Source organism: Kuraishia capsulata, genomic scaffold, assembly GCF_000576695.1.
Source record: "Kuraishia capsulata CBS 1993 genomic scaffold, Kuraishia_capsulata_scaffold_3, whole genome shotgun sequence".
NCBI classification, from domain to species: domain Eukaryota; kingdom Fungi; phylum Ascomycota; class Pichiomycetes; order Pichiales; family Pichiaceae; genus Kuraishia; species Kuraishia capsulata.
In genome coordinates, this window is record NW_019172952.1 from 614,779 (window position 1) to 629,678 (window position 14,900).

The 14,900-nt window shown below is 44.9% G+C and overlaps 9 protein-coding genes across 9 annotated transcripts; 6 read left to right on the forward strand and 3 right to left on the reverse strand.

Moving 5' to 3' along the window:
• Positions 1-84: 84 nt before the first annotated feature.
• Positions 85-417, reverse strand: KUCA_T00002570001 (uncharacterized protein; the record flags this gene model as incomplete). The annotated part of the gene is made up of 1 exon (XM_022602834.1): positions 85-417. The coding sequence occupies one exon, from the start codon at positions 415-417 to the stop codon at positions 85-87; it is 333 nt and encodes a 110-aa protein (XP_022458599.1).
• Positions 418-912: 495 nt separating this feature from the next.
• Positions 913-1,758, forward strand: KUCA_T00002571001 (uncharacterized protein; the record flags this gene model as incomplete). Its single annotated transcript, XM_022602835.1, has 1 exon — positions 913-1,758. One exon carries the CDS (start codon positions 913-915, stop codon positions 1,756-1,758), a length of 846 nt encoding a protein of 281 aa, XP_022458600.1.
• Positions 1,759-1,770: 12 nt separating this feature from the next.
• On the reverse strand, positions 1,771-2,850 carry KUCA_T00002572001 (uncharacterized protein; the record flags this gene model as incomplete). The annotated part of the gene is made up of 1 exon (XM_022602836.1): positions 1,771-2,850. One exon carries the CDS (start codon positions 2,848-2,850, stop codon positions 1,771-1,773), a length of 1,080 nt encoding a protein of 359 aa, XP_022458601.1.
• Positions 2,851-3,113: 263 nt separating this feature from the next.
• On the reverse strand, positions 3,114-3,587 carry KUCA_T00002573001 (uncharacterized protein; the record flags this gene model as incomplete). The annotated part of the gene is made up of 1 exon (XM_022602837.1): positions 3,114-3,587. One exon carries the CDS (start codon positions 3,585-3,587, stop codon positions 3,114-3,116), a length of 474 nt encoding a protein of 157 aa, XP_022458602.1.
• Positions 3,588-3,798: 211 nt separating this feature from the next.
• KUCA_T00002574001 (uncharacterized protein) lies at positions 3,799-5,766 on the forward strand (the record flags this gene model as incomplete). Its single annotated transcript, XM_022602838.1, has 1 exon — positions 3,799-5,766. The coding sequence occupies one exon, from the start codon at positions 3,799-3,801 to the stop codon at positions 5,764-5,766; it is 1,968 nt and encodes a 655-aa protein (XP_022458603.1).
• A 237-nt stretch (positions 5,767-6,003) lies between these two features.
• Positions 6,004-7,131, forward strand: KUCA_T00002575001 (uncharacterized protein; the record flags this gene model as incomplete). Its single annotated transcript, XM_022602839.1, has 1 exon — positions 6,004-7,131. The coding sequence occupies one exon, from the start codon at positions 6,004-6,006 to the stop codon at positions 7,129-7,131; it is 1,128 nt and encodes a 375-aa protein (XP_022458604.1).
• Positions 7,132-7,509: 378 nt separating this feature from the next.
• KUCA_T00002576001 (uncharacterized protein) lies at positions 7,510-8,646 on the forward strand (the record flags this gene model as incomplete). Its single annotated transcript, XM_022602840.1, has 1 exon — positions 7,510-8,646. The coding sequence occupies one exon, from the start codon at positions 7,510-7,512 to the stop codon at positions 8,644-8,646; it is 1,137 nt and encodes a 378-aa protein (XP_022458605.1).
• Positions 8,647-8,835: 189 nt separating this feature from the next.
• On the forward strand, positions 8,836-11,772 carry KUCA_T00002577001 (uncharacterized protein; the record flags this gene model as incomplete). Its single annotated transcript, XM_022602842.1, has 1 exon — positions 8,836-11,772. The coding sequence occupies one exon, from the start codon at positions 8,836-8,838 to the stop codon at positions 11,770-11,772; it is 2,937 nt and encodes a 978-aa protein (XP_022458606.1).
• Positions 11,773-12,015: 243 nt separating this feature from the next.
• KUCA_T00002578001 (uncharacterized protein) lies at positions 12,016-14,745 on the forward strand (the record flags this gene model as incomplete). Its single annotated transcript, XM_022602843.1, has 1 exon — positions 12,016-14,745. The coding sequence occupies one exon, from the start codon at positions 12,016-12,018 to the stop codon at positions 14,743-14,745; it is 2,730 nt and encodes a 909-aa protein (XP_022458607.1).
• Between the last annotated feature and the right edge of the window lie 155 nt (positions 14,746-14,900).

The window sequence follows — 14,900 nt, forward strand, 5'->3', positions numbered from 1 at the left end:
TCTTGCTCGACCGGAAATCACCTGGATTTCTGCTCAATCATCTTCGCTCTTCCATTTCTTCAATTTTCTTCATATCCACAATCTTCAGTTGTCATCTGCAATCAAAGCACTGATCATACGGTACAAGTAGTAGAAGAACATCAACAGATGGAAGCCCAGCTTCAAGAAACTCTCTCTCTTGTGCTTCGACAAAGTTCTGAAAATCTCTGTGGCATCCAGGAGATGGTTCTTGTTGTAGATCTTGTTGATGTTGAACGCCAAGACAGGCAGATTCAACAAGAATGCGAACCAGTAACCGTTGATCAAGAAAAGAGTAGATAGAACAGCATGGATCGATGCTTCTGGAATGATGTAGTAGTTCAGCTTGTTGCAAAGCTCGATTGGGTTGATGTAGTCGCATTCCAGGTCACTGTACATGATCGTGAAAAACACCTGCAAGAACAGGTTGATAGCGTTGACGATAACCGCCAGGATAAAGAGCCTGTAGTAGTGGCGGAGGTCACCACAGTGTTAGTACTGGCTCAACGGCCCGATCAGCACGAATCATTTTTGAGTAGACACATACCAGGCTTCTCCAGACATGATAAGCTGCGATTTGATTTGTTGAAAACTTCGGCTTGGAAACGGATGGTTTGGGGATGTGCAAGAGGGTTGGCAATGTGGAATTTGGCGGAAGATCTGAATTTTAGGGGTTCAATGCCGGTGGCTGGAGGTTCGGAGCCTAAGGTAGTGGAAACCAGCGAAAACTGCATCATTAGTGTGCCAACCGTTGGGGCGCCGCACGGGCCGAGGACTGAGTCCACATGACATCCCCGCAATTCGGTGCATTTTGAGAGAGATGGTATATAAACCGATGGCTGGGCAGTTTGCTGTTCATTCCATTTCATTCAACTACTTAGACAGACATTTGCAATGACGTTTTCAGACGAATCCAAAAATATTCTATACGAAGTTCGTGGTAAAATTGCCATCATCCAACTCAACATTCCCAAATCTTTAAACTCGCTGACGGGACCGCAGTATCTCTACCTCGGACAGCTAGTCCAGCGAGCAGATGCCGACCCTAACACACTAATAACTCTTCTTTGTTCTTCGGGACGCTATTTTTCAGCTGGTGCAAACGTCAAGAACGAAGGATTTGAAAATCAAAGTGGAGCCAAGGACGGAGACGAAAACTTCTTGGATACCACGGCGTTGTGGATGTCCAACTTCACTGCGCGCAATGTGTGGCTTACCCAGTTGTTTCTGAACCACTCCAAGATCACTGTTTGTGCGATGAATGGGCCAGCTGTTGGTTTATCTGCCGCCATAGTGGCAATGTGTGATCTAATCTACGGGATGAACGACTCGGTGTTCCTTCTCACTCCGTTTGCCAGTCTTGGGTTGGTTTGTGAGGGAGCCACATCGGTATCGCTATTCCAAAGACTCGGTATCTCCAAAGCGAACGAGGCACTAATATTTAGCAAGCCTGTGCTTTCCAAAGACCTCTACCGTCTGGGGTTCTTGAATGAGCTATACGATTTTAAGGACACCGACCAATTCAACAAGAAGATTGTTGACGACTTGGAAAAGCAAATGGTAAACTTGAATCCAAACTCGATGCTCGAAATTAAGGCTTCAGTGAGAGCAACATACCAGAAGAACTTTGAAGTTGGAAATGTAAGAGAAGCCGTGTTGGGACTACAAAAATGGGTTGCAGGTATTCCGCAAGCCAGGTTCACGGAGTTGTACAAAGGCAGCTTCAAGCATAAGTTATAGACTTGATGGAATCTAGGAAGAAGTGCCCTGGTCAATATTCCGGTTATTTTGATTGTTGTTTTCGTTGCTGTCCATGTTGTTGGAATAGATATTGGACCCATCCACATTGTTTCCGGTATTAGTTTCGTTGAGAATCTCTCTCGCCTTTTCTCTCGCAAGCTCTTCCTCCTCCTCCTTCTCTTCCTTCTCTTCCTTTTCTCCTCTGACAAATCTTGCAAGAGAACCACCACTAACTAAAGAGAACACCATCACGAGGATGGCAAATATACCTGCCATGGTAATGTGCCAACGTAGACTTTCCACATCGGACTTGATCCCACTGATCATCTCACCTGTGATCTTGGAGTTCAAGTCATGGTTTTTCAAGTTCAGCTGCTTGTTGTGTAGGTTATTCTCATGTTTGAATTGGTTGATGTCCATTTTAATCGCGTTCTCGTTCAGATTGTACTGGACTGCTAATTCATCCTCCAGACTGTTGAATAGTCGTTTGAGCTGAATGGACGAATTGGTCAGCTCGTTCATGCTGGAATCTCTGCTCTTTGAAATCTCCACCAAAAGCTCCGATTGTGCGGCATGAAACAGATAGGACTCATTTTCAAGATCAACCTTGGGCGAGAATTTGTTCTCCAGCCACCCCAGTTTCTCCGAAAGTGCTTCGATTAGCATATTCAATATGAGGTCTGCCTGCTCGTCCGAAAAACCACTCTCTTTCAGCTCACTGTATATTTTGTATGTGTCCAAAAGATCATCCTCAATGACCTTTTTTTCAGTTTGAAGATCCGCACTGTATCCATCCAGCTTCTCATTAGTGTCAGTGACCCGGTCTTTGTGCTCCAAGATTGGAATCACTTCGTGGTTGGTGGGCGTATTGGAGAGAGTTTCTAGCAAATCGTGTTCTTTGTTAATCTCTTCTATGGTATTTGAAATATTGTACGATTCCGTCCATGGGGTCTTTGGTGGTGATGTTGAGGAGGATGGGCTGGAAGAACTGTACCTCATCGGTATCGAACGTCGTATTAAGGCATGATGAGGAGCAACGCGTCCTTGTATTAGTCTAGGAGCCAGTCTTCGTAACGAATTTCCTATTATCATTTGTAGTATCTCCCTGATAGGTTCAATATGAGAGCGTTGAATAAACCGCAACTGAACACCAGAGTCCACAAGTCTGGAGCCAACTCCGCTTGATGGCGCTGGTTAGGTAGCGATGTGCTTGACTATCCTCTTCTGAGCTTTTCAAGCCTGAATGCAGCGAGCTATAACCAAACACACTAGACCCATACTCTCCGGTAGAACTCACGATCATGGCGTAAGTATTCGCAATATCTTGTTAGTCATGAATTATGTCGATAGCATTACTAACCTCTTAGCGAACTAATAAACAAAGTCAAGTCTGAGCTCTCACAGACAGAGCTAGAACAGCTCGAGGAGTACGAGTTCAATAACGGACCAATGTCTATCCTGACTACCGCGGTAAAGAATAGATCTACGGTTCTGATAAGTCTTAGGAATAACCACAAGTTGATCGCAAAGGTCAAGGCATTCGACAGGCATTGCAACATGGTGTTGGAGGGAGTGAAGGAGTTCTGGAGCGACTCGGGTGATAATTTGAAGGAGAGGTTTGTGTCAAAGATGTTCTTGAGAGGTGATTCCGTGATTGTGGTATTGAAGCAGGATTGAAAGTTAGGCGAACATCGGTGATGGGAGATCGCATAAAGGAGGCCATGTTGAATTGGAGACCCCGAATTGTAAACTAGCAGCAAAAGGAATAATCTATGTGAGATAGGGAACTGTGGCTCGCATATAAAATGTGTTAGTATCCGTGTATACATGCATTCAGGCTAATATATATATCCATCAAACTTATCCAGTTGTTGTAAATATGATTTGTAACTTGATTTCACATATTTGGCAGTCTCCGCCGCTCCAGCTATCTCTTAAGTATGCTCGAAATTTTTCAGCCTTGGTACACACACCTAGACCAAGCATGCGTCTTAGACTCTCTCGAAAAGTGTACTATATTGAGCACTTATCCAGGGTATCATGCTATCCACATTTTTTTTCAAGCAGCATGGTCTCATACGACAGGGTGCTCGGTCATTTGCGAAGATAACCACGAGATTAGCGGAATATGACGACTCTCTCATAGATAACATCCACAACCCTACACCCTCACTCACACCAGCACAGCTCCAAGAAAAGATCGAGAAAATTCCCATAGAAAACTACAGGAACTTCGTGATTGCTGCACATGTTGACCATGGCAAGTCTACACTTAGTGATCGTCTCATGGAACTCACTGGCGTTGTTGAGCCTGGTGGAGCCAAGAAACAGATCCTGGACAAGCTTGATGTGGAGCGAGAACGCGGGATCACAGTCAAAGCCCAGACGGTCAGCATGATTTATCATTATCTTGGAGAAGACTATTTACTTCATCTTGTTGATTCTCCGGGCCATGTCGATTTTAGAGAAGAAGTGTCCAGATCGTATGCCTCGGCAGACGGAGCCGTATTGCTGGTAGATGCGTGCGAAGGTGTTAAGGCACAAACTATGGCAAATGCAACTCTCGCAAAGACAATGGACTTGACACTGGTACCAGTGTTGAACAAGATCGATTTAGACGGTGCCGATATTCCTAAGGTGCAAGATCAAGTGGCGTCGCTATTTAGTGTCTCAAAAGACGATATGGTCAATGTTTCAGCTAAGACCGGTCTTTACTGCAAACACATCCTCCCCAAGATTGTTGAGATGGTTCCACATCCTTCTGGATGCCTGAATAAGCCGTTAAGAGCACTGCTGGTGGATTCATGGTACGACCCGTACAAGGGTGTCATCCTGCTCATGAACATCGTTGACGGAGAGTTGAAGAAGGGCCAAAAGATTGTGAGTTGTAAGAACGGAAAAAGTTACGAGGTCAAGGAAGTTGGAATAATGTATCCGGACAGAATACCAATGAAGAAATTGAGTGCAGGTCAGGTTGCATATGTTGTTCCTGGAATGAAAAACTCCAGCGAAGCCTTTGCTGGTGATACGTTTTATGCTCTGGGTAAGCGCGTTGAACCTCTTCCTGGATTTGAGCCACCGCAGCCAATGGTATTCGTGGGTGCATTTCCAGCTCAAGGCGAAGACTTCACCACTCTGGACCAGAGTATCCAACATTTGGTCCTAAACGATTGGTCCGTATCTCTCAAACGTGAAACTTCCAATGCCCTCGGCCAAGGCTGGAGATTGGGTTTCTTGGGCTCTCTGCATGCTTCTGTCTTTAGACAGAGACTGGAGAAGGAGTACGGTGCAAAGCTGATTATCACCGCACCAACTGTGCCCTATAAAGTCGTATATAAATCGGGGGAAGAGAAGATCATCTCCAACCCGGATGATTTTCCTGACCTGAAGGAGAAGATGAAGATCGACTATTTGGCCGAGCCATATGTCACAGTCAATATGGTGATGCCCGAGGAGTACATGGATGTTGCCAAGACGCTTTCCACCAAAAATCGAGGTGAGCTGTTGGAGATCAGTCCATCTATGAATTCCCAGGTGAATATGAAATATGATTTACCCTTGTCTCATCTGGTTGATGACTTCTTCGGGAAACTCAAATCTGCAACCAGAGGCTATGCGAACATGGACTATCAGGATGCCGGCTATAAAAGATCTGATATCGTGAAGCTGGAACTTTTGCTAAATGGCAAGGGTGTCGATGCTTTAGCCACTGTGATGCACAAATCACAAGTAGAGAAGAACGCGAGGGAATTTGTGTCGAGATTGAAGGAATACTTGAGAATTCAACAATTCGAGGTGCAAATTCAGGCCAAGGCACAAGGCAGAATTGTTGCCAGAGAAACAATCAAGGCCAGGAAGAAGGATGTGTTGGCCAAACTGCATGCCAGTGATATCACCAGGCGTAAGAAGTTGTTGGAAAAACAAAAGCAGGGAAAGAAAATGCTGAAGGCCACTGGTAGTGTCAGCATATCCAGTGATGCGTACCAGGCCTTCCTGAGACGCAATTGATGATAATACGCACGTTGTGTCCGGGAAGAGGGACCTATTGATACATACAACATAAACCTTGTAATATTGTACATACTGCCAAAACTAACCGGTCATGCAAATCGAAAATTTCATCGTGCGTGACTCAGAGCGATATTGAATGAGTCAACGCTTGACTGAAAGAATATTGTTTTATTTAACTTACTGCTTTTGTTGTTTTAAGTTTTACTTTTAGATAACTTATATTAATTCTCAGATATGGCTGGAAAAGTTATTTTGCATCTGAGAGCTGAAAAAAAGCCCATGGAGGCAAGAGCCGGTCTGACTCCATCCACTGCCAAGGAGCTCCTTGATACCGGTGACTTTGAGATCTTTGTTGAAGAGTCTACTCAGTCCACCTTCAAGTCCTCCGAATACAGTGCAGTTGGATGTACAATTGTTCCAGAGGGTTCGTGGGTCAGCGCTCCAAAGGAGAGAATTATTATTGGATTGAAAGAGCTTCCTGAAGAGTCCTTCCCTCTGGTTCACGAGCACATCCAGTTTGCCCACTGCTACAAGGACCAGGCCGGATGGCAAGATGTTCTTTCAAGATTCCCAGCCGGAAACGGTGTTTTGTATGATCTTGAGTTCCTTGAGAACGACCAGGGAAGAAGAGTTGCTGCCTTTGGTTTCTACGCTGGTTTTGCTGGTGCTGCTCTTGGTCTCCAAGACTGGGCTTTCAAGCAGACCCATTCCGACTCCGAGAACCTTCCAGGTGTAACTGCTTATCCTAATGAGGATGAGCTGATCGCCGATGTCAAGGTTGACCTGGAAAAGGCCTATGCTACCGGTGCTTCCAAGCCAACTGTGTTGGTGATCGGTGCTTTGGGAAGATGTGGCTCTGGTGCCATTGACCTCTTGAAAAAGGCTGGTATTCCGGAGGAGAACATCAAGAAGTGGGATATGAAGGAGACCGCTCCAGGTGGTCCTTTCAAAGAGATTGCCGAGAGTGATATCTTCATCAACTGTATATATCTGTCCACTCCAATCCCTCCTTTCATCAACTACGAGCTGTTGAACTCCGCTGACAGAAAGCTCAGAACCATCGTTGATGTCTCTGCTGACACCACCAACCCACACAACCCAATCCCCGTTTACACCATTGCCACTGTTTTCAGTGATCCAACTGTGTTGGTCCCAACCACTGCTGGTCCCAAGCTGTCTGTTGTCTCCATTGATCACTTGCCTTCGTTGCTCCCAAGAGAGGCCTCCGAGTTCTTCGTGACTGATCTGTTGCCATACTTGAAGCAATTGCCTCAGAGAGATAGCTCTCCTGTCTGGGTCAGAGCCAAGAAATTGTTTGAGAAACATGTTGGACGTTTGAGTGCCCAAAGCTCTCATATTTAATTCTCTTTAGAGACTGTTAATTGTATGTTTTGAATATACTATTCGTTTTTTCGCAAAAATGTAGAATATACGAAATGCCGAGACATTTTTAAAGAGGGGGAAACATGAGCTTCCAATTGAATAATAAAATCAAAATAGACCACAGATTTACTGAATATAACATATAATATCTGTAATTTCTCTAAGAAATCCCTTAAAACACCAATCGCTTTGTATAATTACAAATTCAATTTGATGCCCCAAACGGGTCAACTAAGTGATGAGCCTGTCCCAAAAAAAATTGAAAAACTTGTGACACTCACACATAGAGTTATAGGGCCAAGTATACTAGCTCCATATAGACTCCACAATTTCTCTGACTATTTTTCTTTGGATAACATGAGTGAATGGGAAAGAATGAGATATTTAGCCGAGCCTGGTGAGCCGGCTCTTCCTCCACAGCTATCGCAGTATGCAGACAAGTCTACTGAAGAGGTCCTGGGAGAGCTCAACAGATTGCCTCTGTTCATGAACGAGCTGGACCCTGCCAACGGCGATGAAGGGGCCAACACGCAGTTAGAGGCTTTAAAGGCTCTAGCTTATGAGGGTGAACCTCACGAAGTAGCAGGAAATTTCAAAAACCAAGGGAATGACTGTTTCAAGGCCAAAAGGTACCAGGATGCCATTGATTACTACAAAAGGGCTCTTGATGTTGGATGTGAAGACCCCGTTTTGAACTCTTCTTTGCATGCGAACACAGCAGCGTGCAATCTTGCACTCAAAAATTACAGAAGATGCATCAACGATTGCAAGGAGTGTTTGAAATATGACTCCAAGAACATAAAGGCACTGTATAGGTCAGCTCAAGCCTACTTTCTCATCCAGCATCTAGATGAGGCTGAGGCGGTGTTGAGCTATGGTTTATCGCTTGAGCCCGATAATCCGTCACTCGTGAGTCTCCAGGAACAGATAACAACGAAAAGGGTGCGCCAGAGAGAGTTAGCGTTAAAGAAGGAAAAGGAATTGAAGGAGAAACAACTGGTAGCAGAGACTCTTCAGCGGGCTTTGACCTTGAGAGGTATACTCATGCTCAATTATGCAGAACCACTCGAGCACATGAAGGAGACTACTATTAAGCTGGAAGATGCGCATGATGTTGAAAGCCAGCTGATATTCTCAGTATTGGTACTATATCCTACCACCACCGAATTTGATCTGGTTGATCAGATAAGTGAACTGACCACTCCCAAGCAGATCATGGAAATGGTGACAAATCGTGATCCTGAATATTACAAAGACCCTCAGCATCAGGAGTTCACAACCAAAAAACTCGAGGCCTATATGGAAACGGAATCTGGAGGAGTTGTGAAAGTTGGTAAGAACGTTGATCTCAGCAAGGTGCTCATGACCCCCAGCCCGAAGATTCCTATGTTTGACAACTATCTGAAGCTGTATCTCGTGCCAAAATCTGCTGCTCCTGATTGGCTGCAAAAATGGGATAAGGATGTTCAATTGAAGAGACGTATAAAGAAATAATAAGAATGTCAATAGTTGTCCGGTTTGAAGTTGGATGTTTGAAATTTCATCAAAGCCGCACATACAGAAGTATATATGTAGTGTACCTACCGTATGGAGTTTTTTTTCGGCCTACGCATAGGTACAACATTGATCTTGCATTACAAATCTTTGATTATTCCGGTTTTTCAACAAGTAAAGCTAGTGAAAATGGAGGGAGCAGTTGCAAAGAGAAAGGTTCTATCAAGTGGACTAACTGTGTCTCAAAAGGTCTTTGTGAGGTCTCGGAATGGAAACGCATCTAAGATTGTGAGGGAACATTACCTGAGGGACGACATACCTTGTTTCTCCCAAGCCTGTACACAATGTTCTGAGCTCTACCAATCAGACAATGGGACAGTGATATCTGCAGTCTTGAGTGAATCACCTTCTTCCTTGCAGTCCTCGAATATTGGTCGTCACTATGTTTTGCTCGATACAAACGTGGTTCTTGGAGCCATAGACCTATTGGAAAGTGATTCTGTGTTTTTCGATGTGGTGATTCCTCAGACTGTTTTGAACGAGGTCAGAAACAAAAGTTTGCCAATATACACCAGGCTGAGAGCTTTGTGCAAGTCTGACGACAAAAGGATAGCCGTGTTCCACAACGAGTTCAGTTCTTCTACCTTCGTCAGCAGAAGGTCTGCAGAGACTATTAACGATTATAATGATAGGCTTATCCGAACAACGGCATCATTTTACTCCGATCACCTTAAGTCTACTGGTATCAAGATGATATACATCACAAACGACAAGAATAATCTGGAGTTGGCTCTCGCAGAATCATTGGATGCCATGTCACTGGAAGCTTATATCGGTCTTCTCCCAAACTCACAGGAACTGTTAGATCTGTTGCCAACTCTCAGAACCGACTTCTCACGATCTGGCACGAAACTGAAGTTTCCAGATTACTACAGCACATCGAGACTTCTGGGAGGTATTAAGAATGGCACTTTGTACCAAGGTATCATCAACATCTCCTCTTACAACTCGCTGGAGGGTTCCATTTCCGTGTCTTCTCTTCCAAAGCCATTGCTGATTCTTGGTAGCGAGAATCTTAATAGAAGTTTCAGCGGTGACACCGTCGTTATTGAGATGCTGCCCAGAGATAAATGGAAAAAGCCTTCCAACGATATTGTGGATGAAGAGACACTGGGGTCAAGCGAAAATGCAGACAACGATGATCCGGAATCTGTGATATCCGACAGAGAGCGCAGATTGCTCACCCAAGAGGCTGTCAAAGCCCAAACTTCAGGTAATGACGACGATCGCGTATTCCCAACGGGTAAGGTTGTCGGTATATCCAAAAGATCCTGGAGATCGTATGTTGGTCAAATATCTGCCAGATCAGTCGACAAAACTCAGTCCAGCAATGCCACCAGATCTGTGTTTGTTATCTTGATGGACAGATCGCTACCCAAAGTGAGGATTAGAACGGGTAGGGCCAAAGATTTGGTTGGAAAGAGAATCGTTGTGTCTGTGGACTCCTGGCCTGCGAACATGTCTCATCCGGAAGGCCACTATGTCAGAACCCTTGGTGATGTTGAGGATAAGGACGCTGAACAAGAAGCTTTATTGCTTGAACATGATGTGGAATATAGACCATTTTCGAAAAACGTTCTTGAGTGTCTTCCAAAAGAGGGACATGATTGGAAGGTTCCAGAAGACCTAAACAATGGAGACCCTCAGTTGGCCAAGAGAAAGGACTTGAGACATAAGCTTATTTGTTCCATCGATCCTCCTGGATGTGTTGACATTGACGACGCTTTGCATGCTGAGAAACTCCCCAACGGAAATTTCGAGGTCGGCGTTCATATAGCTGATGTTTCTCACTTTGTAAAGGCCAACACAGCTATTGATCAGGAGGGTGCTTCCAGAGGTACCTCTGTGTATTTGGTGGATAAGCGAATTGATATGTTGCCTATGCTGTTGGGAACGGATCTTTGTTCGCTGAAACCCTACGTTGATAGATTTGCCTTTTCGGTACTCTGGGAACTAGATCAAGATGCCAACATTGTGAATGTCTCTTTCACCAAGTCGATCATAAAATCCAGAGAGGCATTTGCCTATGAACAGGCTCAAAACAGAATTGATGACGAGTCTCAGAAGGACGATTTGACCAAGGGAATGCGTTACCTGCTTGCGCTATCCAAGAAGCTCAAGCAAAAGAGAATGGATGCAGGTGCTCTCAACTTGTCGTCTCCTGAAGTCAAAGTTCATATGGACAGTGAGACCTCAGACCCAGGTGAGGTCGAGATCAAGAAATTGCTTGACACGAATTCTCTTGTCGAGGAATTCATGCTTCTTGCCAACATCTCTGTGGCTAGAAAGATCTTCGATGCGTTTCCTCAAGTCGCCATGTTACGTCGCCATGCCAGTCCTCCACAGGCCAATTTCGAACAACTGAACGAGATGCTTCGTGTCAGAAAGAATATGGCTGTTTCCCTTGAAAGTTCCAAGGCTTTGGCGGATTCTTTGGACCGTTGCGTCGACCCCAATGATGCTTATTTCAACACGTTGATTAGAATCATGGCCACACGTTGCATGATGTCTGCTGAATATTTTGCTTCTGGAAACTACAGTTACAACGATTTCAGGCATTATGGTCTCGCGGTTGACATTTACACCCATTTCACTTCGCCAATTCGTCGTTACTGTGATGTGGTTGCTCATAGGCAATTGGCAGCTGCCATCAACTACGAGCCGCTTAGCATCATCCATCGCGACAAGACGAAGATGGATTTGGTAGTGAAGAATATCAACAAGCGTCACAGAAATGCTCAGTTTGCTGGTAGAGCATCTATTGAGTACTACGTGGGTCAGGTGATGAAAAATGCCGAATCGCTAGAGGAAGGCTATGTCATTAAGGTGTTTTCTAACGGGTTCGTGGTATTGGTTCCGAAATTTGGCGTTGAGAGTTTGATAAAGCTGAATACTCTGACTCAATCTGGAGCTGCCAAGTTTGATGAAGAAAATTTCAAGTTAACATTTACCACTGAGGCCGGTGAAGAACGTGAAATAGCTGTTTTCGACCGGATCAAGGTGCAAGTCAAGTCGGTACTCGATGAAATGACAAGCAAGAGGAAAACTCAACTCGTGCTGGTCTAAACTGCCGGAGTTTCATTCATAGACATGTAGTTTATTTAATGTCATTTGATTATTCGAGCGTAATATATGAAGCAGACTGAGTCCGTGCGGATATATATTTGCTTGCACACGTAAAGTCTATCTGGGAAAATAAAATAGTTGTGCACTACACATCCCATCCCAATTTATAACAAACGTAAACACAGCATTGATCCGTTATCGCTTCTTCCAGAGGGAACCCTGTCAATTACAGCTGGCGTGAAGATGGAAAGTTTTTGGGGAGCAAAGGCTGTGCCTCAGAACTCAACCAAGAGGTACTTGATTGGGTCATCCAAATGGGTGGCATGCGAGCTACTCAAAACCAGTGAGAGGCTGGAGATGTACTATAGCTCAACTGCCGAATTGGTTGGCCAGGAGCTTGAGTGGATCAATGACATACTCGGGACTGATGGGGGTATTTCTGAGATGTCAGTGAAACTTCAGGCCTGTGTTAGTGTTGCGTGTGACATTACTGATACCGCAAACATGTCAAACACAGCAGCCACTGTTGCTAGCGAATCGACCTCACGGAAGAGAGAGATTTCGCTGTTGGAGGCATCCCCACTTAAAATTGAGCCCAAGAAATCCAGGCATTCGATGGGAGCTGAAATGGCTGAGTTGTCGAAAAAATCGTTCCCAGAGATTAAGGTTCAAGCTATAGAGACAGGCCATATAGAAAAGATGGAGGTCGACGTCACGAATTCTGTCGAGCAAGCAACTTCTGGCGTTACCGAGGTTATAAGTGAATTGGAAATCGATAAATCTGTCTTACCAGAATCAACAGAGATCCAGGTGTCGGGCGATGTGAAGGATGTCACTAGTAGGGCTGAGCAGTACTTGGTGCATGAAATGCCACAGCAGCCCGAACCAAGCTCTACTGTTGGAAAAATCGAGCCTGAAGTTGTCACTGTTGCATTGCCACAACATCAGGACTCGGATCTACCTACAAATAATGCTGCAGATGCTCAAAAGGCTACGATAGCAACCGATCAAGGTTCTCCAAAAAGAAAAACACTCACTCGCAAAACTCCAACTGCTCAGAAAGCCGCATTTGCTTTTGCGACGCTTCCCTCAAGAGGTCCTTTGACTTCAAAATCAGCCAAGTCACAGGATACGAGAAGTGAGCCCAGCAAAGTGGCCTTGATGAATAAGAACAAACAAGGTGTTAGATTGCTTTCTGCTGCATTGAATACTGACGTGAAGACTGACCTGAAGAGCGATGTGAAAACAGACGCCAAGACTGACTCGAAGATCAAGTCTTCAGACACGACAAAACCAACTAGAGACAGCTTCTACACCCAATTGACTGTTTCGCCTACTCCCAAACCGCTGGCGCAGCACAGTGTGAGAGATGCTGATTGGTTGGCAAAGAATATGATGATGAAGAAGAACCCACAAGAGGACTCGCCGTTTATAGAAACAAAGGCAGTGATTCCGCCTCTCAAAACTGGCTGGCTTACTGTCCCCCCACTGGGACAGCCTTCACTCTCATCGCCAATCAACAACGGTGGATCGCCTATCAAACAACCAAGCACGAAGTCCTTCACAAAGACATCAAAAATCGAACGTACCAGTCTACTAGGCTCATTTGCTCGGAGAGTGATGTCACCCATAAAGACTGCACTATCTCCAAAACAATCGAAGGTGACTGCCGAAGTGGTTCAAAAACCTATCCTACAGCCTTCAAACTCCCAGAGAAAGTCCCCTGCTCGCCCAGACGTTTCCCATTTCATGCAGCCAACTCAAGCAAGTGTTGCGAGAATGACTGCAGAGCAAAGGATAAAGGTCTCCAGAGAGTCGCCAACTCGTTTTGAGAGAAACGCAATTGATCGGTCAAAAGATACTACCGAGACCGATTTAATATCCTCCAAAAGGTCAGTGTTATCTCCTGTTTCACGTATCGAGTTCAGAGGTACTTTTGCTAAGTCAGAAGCCAAAAGCAGAATACACAAGCCAGAGTTTTCGCTACTTAAGCATCCTCTTGGTATCAGACGTGAGGCAGATGCCAGGCTTGAGGCCAGTAAGTCTCGCGGGACTTTGAACATTGCACAGCCTGCTCCGTCTGTTATTGCCAGAAAAGCAGCTTCTAATGAGAAAACAAAGCCGTTGCACAGAGTGGTTTCCACTAATGAGAAGACGAAACCATTCGAGAAGGCAGTTCCTAATGAGAAGAATACAATTGACAGAACAGCATTGACCAAGCCGGTTCCTCTTACAACATTGTCGCTATCCACACATCCTTCGAAGGTTTTACCAGTGAAAGCAATGATGAAGCCAGATTCCGATTTGGCTAAACAACGTCAAAGTGCTTCGCGAGAGGGACTGAATAGAACATCTCGGTCTTATGCCAGAACCACCATGCGAACATCCCAATCTTCCAGAAACGCTGTCACGGGCAAAAAGCTCTCTGTTGGCTTGAATTTGGTGAATAGCGAGGAGCATGACCTAGTGGTACCAAAAGAGACGAGGCAAGAGTTTATTCAGAGACTATCGTCGAACCTTAAGTCGTCTGCTTCTTCCAAGGTGTTGAAAGAAAAGCATCTAAACGAAAAGAAATCTTTCGGAACAAAGAATTCTCGCGTTTTGCAGACCACAAGGGATACCATCAGAGACGTCTCGGCGAAGAAACATCCGATCAAGTCCCTCTCAAAGGAACCGGTACCCTTCAACGAGACTTTGCCTGAGATATTCTCTGATGATGACCAAGACAGTGCACCTTTCAAGGATTGGGCAAAATCGCCGAATCTTGCAGGAATCTTACTCTCTCAACAGCGCATTGACCCAAGCACCATCTTTGGCCAGATACCCAAGGTCACGGACGATGTGTTCAAGACCTACGATAAAAGACGGCCACGCACATCCTCAGCCCAATGGAATCCAAATGATATGGTGACTGAAGAGGAGAAGGAGAATTACAAGTTGAAAATGGGGTTTCAGTCTTCCCGTATTGTATAATTAATAGCACCTGTTTTGGCCGTGTTCAATAATATAATGAGATATTGAGGTAGTGCGTTATTACTAAGACTTCGCCGCATTCTTGTTTTGTCACGTGATAGATTGTGAATCCAGCCAATGGAAGCGCAGAGAAAACGGGGAGTAAGAAGAACGAT